This window comes from Cryptomeria japonica, chromosome 11 (genome assembly GCF_030272615.1).
Source record: "Cryptomeria japonica chromosome 11, Sugi_1.0, whole genome shotgun sequence".
Lineage (NCBI taxonomy): Eukaryota > Viridiplantae > Streptophyta > Pinopsida > Cupressales > Cupressaceae > Cryptomeria > Cryptomeria japonica.
Window position 1 is genome coordinate 462,978,623 of NC_081415.1, and position 3,887 is coordinate 462,982,509.

General features: G+C 40.1%; 1 protein-coding gene across 1 annotated transcript; it reads right to left on the reverse strand.

Annotated features, from left to right (window-relative positions):
• Nucleotides 1-384: 384 nt before the first annotated feature.
• On the reverse strand, nt 385-2,998 carry LOC131068297 (protein DETOXIFICATION 54). The gene is made up of 2 exons (XM_058003466.2): nt 2,478-2,998; nt 385-2,044 (listed from the first exon to the last, which is right to left on the reverse strand). Exons 1-2 carry the CDS (start codon nt 2,538-2,540, stop codon nt 632-634), a joined length of 1,476 nt encoding a protein of 491 aa, XP_057859449.1. The 5' UTR covers nt 2,541-2,998; the 3' UTR covers nt 385-631.
• Nucleotides 2,999-3,887: the final 889 nt, after the last annotated feature.

Below are 3,887 nucleotides of genomic sequence, written 5' to 3' on the forward strand. Positions count from 1 at the left end.
ATACCAAATGCTTCAGTTGATAAGACTTTTGTGCTTCTTTGAAATTTTCCAAGGTGGAAGACAATATATATTAACAGAGACCTGCTATGTTAATATTCCCAACTTAGAAAACTTATAAATATAATAAACTGAGTCATCATCTTTTCCTGTCAGAAACAGGCCAATATTGAAGAGAGAAGATTTTTAAGCTCATCATCATCATAATCATAGAGTTGAAGTTCCCTAGTTTACAACAGTCTGCTGCTCTGAAATTCCACAAGGTTGAAGAAATCATAAGCAGAGGCCTGATGGGTAGCAACTGATGTTGTGATCATCCAGATTTTGAAGTTTTATAATAATAATGAAGTGTGTTGTCATCTTCTCATGTCAGAAACTCGACAAGACTGAACAAAAGAAGATTTGAAATGAACTGACTTCCTTTTGAGGGTACAAAAAAACAATTTCATGCAAACAACAACAAATTATCAGCAGGCGAATCAGGCACGCATGATTTCACAGGCAGCCGAAAAATTATTACGAGTGCCTTCATTCTGACAAAATTTGAAGAGCTTGACAAAAGTTTTGCACTGAGAAAATATGTTCTTAGTATTTTTAAGTATCTTAAAGTTTACTATATGTATATATGGTCTTTTCAGAAGAGACCCTTTTCTTCATCTACATCAAGAATTTTGCTTCTTGACATTTCTAATTCGGGGTCTACTGAGCCTCCAGTAAGCTGCTGCGCCCTTGCAGCCTCGAACTCCCAGTCTGTCTTTAGAACAACAAACACTATTGAGAGAGCACAGGCAATTTGGGCAACTAGTAGGCCATACCATAAGCCACCAAAACCAACCTTAAGCCAGAAAGCCAGAGCAACTGCTACAGGGGTGCCAAGGAAGTAAAATGAACCAAGATTGATTCTAACACCAATGGCAGGCCTTGCACTGCCCCTCAACACCCCACAACCTGTTGTTTGAGGGCAATTCCCCAGCTCACAAAGGCCCATGATGGGCATAACAGCTGCTGTTAAGGCCAGAACACCCTCATCCTCTGTGAACACATTAGCCCATTTGTCCTTGAACAAAGCAGTCCATGTCACATTGATCAGGCCTATTACAAGTGCACATCCAAGGGCTACTAGAGTGGCAAGCCGTGCCCTTTCAGGCCTGCATGCACCCAGCTCATTGCCCACTCTAGTGGATACAGAGGAGCTCAGAGCCATTGGAACAGTGTACATGAGGCTGGTAGTCTGGATGAGGATTGAAGTTGTGGCCACTGCTACTTGTGGATCAGGCAAATACCCTGCCAAGAGTGTCATTATCTCATACCACCACCATTCTAGACAGATGGCAAAACAACTGGGCAGAGCCAGAGAGAGAAGTGGCCACCATTCTCTGCATGCTGCAGTGGACCATCCAGTCCATGTTATCTTGTGAACCCCAGAAAAGTACAGATACCCAAGCAAGAAAACAACCATATTAACGTTGGTTAGTACTGCTGCAATGGCCACCCCGGGCACACCCAAATCCAGCACAAAGACAAGAATCACATTTAACGGCACATGAAGGACTACTGCCAATGCAGAACACCACATCATGGGTGTTGTAATGCCCTGAGAACGCAGGTACACCCTCAATGGCTGTAACAGGCTGTTTGTGAGAAGGTCCGGGAGAGAGTAGAGGCAATAAGTACTGGCCACTGCTGTTATATTTGCATCTTGCCCCAACCCCAGCATGATACTTTGCAGGTTCATCCATAACAAGCTAATTGGCCCACAAGCAGTGAGCAGGATAAGTATTGTCCTCTGCAGGGAGAGGCCTATGAGCGGCCAGTTCTTGGACCCGAATGCTTGACTGCACACAGGCTCCATCCCTGATGCTAACCCAAAAAGAATGGAGTAGCCTGTGATGTTGGTGAACCCAATTGAAAGAGCTCCTCCAGCCAATTCCAGACTTCCAAGCCTGCCCAAACATAGAACAGACACCATTGCTCTAACATATACAACACAGTTCATGGCTGCTACAGGGAATGTGATGCTACCGAGCTTTTTCAATTCATCAACCACCTGAAAATAAAAGCAGCAGCTGTTAGACATTCTCGTATTAAAAGCCTCTGACATAGTTTCTCAACAAAACAGTCCATTATTCTCAAATTACAGGTAACTAATTCAAGATTTTATTACATTCTTGACATTAAAGGATTGTCAGGGTCATGCTGTACCATGAATTAAATTTCCCTCTGACCGTTGAAAACTTCAAAAAAAAAAAGTAACCAATGAACTTGCGCATCATTTCTCATATATTCTAAATCAATCAAGCAGGTCCAAAACAATGGCCTCATCAAAATGAATGATCAAACAAGAACGCTACAGAAAAACATATCATACCACCAACTACTTCCAATTTCCCATTTGAAAACACTTTCAAACATCTGAAACGAACCAAAAAGCTCAACCTCAACAAAAAGGAAAGGCCTCATGAACAAAACGTAATACCCACCTCCATAGCCGATGGTATCTTGCCAGGACTATCCAGTTGCTCGCCCTTAGAAGCGAAACCCATTTGTACAATTCAACTCCACCACCAAAACACAATCTCAATTGACCAAAACAATCAATTCTGCAACTGATATCACCTTAAACAACACAAGAAACCCCTCGCACGAATTCTTAGCACTCAGACTGAAAACTAGAAACAAATATTCAAATCTAGGGCAAACCCAACTCGGGAAAATTCAAAATGAAGCCTATGAATCATATAAACCAACTGGGACACACAGAAACCAGGAACACTTCACAAAACAGAAGTTCAGACAGAGAATGCAGAGTCCAGGCACAGAGGATGTTCTGCATTAAAGTCTTCAAGAGGAGAATCAAGAAGACCAAACACAGATTCTGCCTCTGATGGGATTCAAACTGGTAAAGATGGAGCAATTCAGGTCAAACGATAAACGAGTAAGGGATTTGTATGGATTTGAATCTTAAAACTTCTTCTTCATTGTGTTGTTGCAGAATATGAGAAGCACACAAGCATTGAAGTAAGGAGATGGCGAGGAGGGGGTTTATATGGAGTTATTATTGACTGCGGTTAGGGTAAGGTGGAATTAGATGGTAACCGCGTGCCAGGTGTAGGAAAGTGACCGTAGCGCCGGGTGAGAAATGTTATTGCGGCTCACTGCCGGCTGCCGCACGTGTGGATGGATGATGTTATTATGATGAGATCTTTATTATTTGCTTTGTGCGATCTCCTATTATTTCTACTGAAAACCTCTCAATTGGCAACGGAGTTTCGCTTTTGGGACCCACCATTTCCATACCTAACAATGTGCTATTACTTTTTTCATTCATCACTTGGACACTGACCCCACCCCCTCTCATCATCATCATCATTTTATTATTTTATCCAACTGCAAATTCAAATTTATTTATTCGGAACTATCTATTTTCCCCTCCAAATTTTGTATGCAACGATAACGACTTCTTACAGCTATTCAAAGCCCAAATTTCAAGTCTGCACTCCTAACAGATATTCCTTCCGAGATACTCTTCTATATGTGTATAAGATTATTTGTTATCTCTATAAAAGGTGGTTCAAGAAGATGTCTCTAATGGTCTTTTAGATAGGTTTTCTTTTTCAAGATACTATGGTTTCAAGAATGGTATATATTTTAAGATAGTTTTAAACTAAAAATGATATAATTATTTTAAAAGGATAGTTATTTGTTGTATAATATTATTTAGATGCTTTCTAATTAGAAAGATAGTTATAAATTTATGTTGCATAAATTTAACTTATGTTGTATAAATTTGGTAAAAAAGATAGTGATAAATTTGTGATGTATCAAGGATGATATCTTTAACTTTATAAGATATTAATTGAATCCTCAACGTAATTTCAAGATAAATAATA

Bases quoted from the DNA above. Each gene is read 5' to 3' on its own strand.
- LOC131068297 (XM_058003466.2), bottom strand. From the start codon at position 2,540: ATGGGTTTCGCTTCTAAGGGCGAGCAACTGGATAGTCCTGGCAAGATA. The intron at 2,045-2,477 runs GTGGGTATTACG...TTTTATTTTCAG, and splicing joins AGATACCATCGGCTATGGAG to GTGGTTGATGAATTGAAAAA.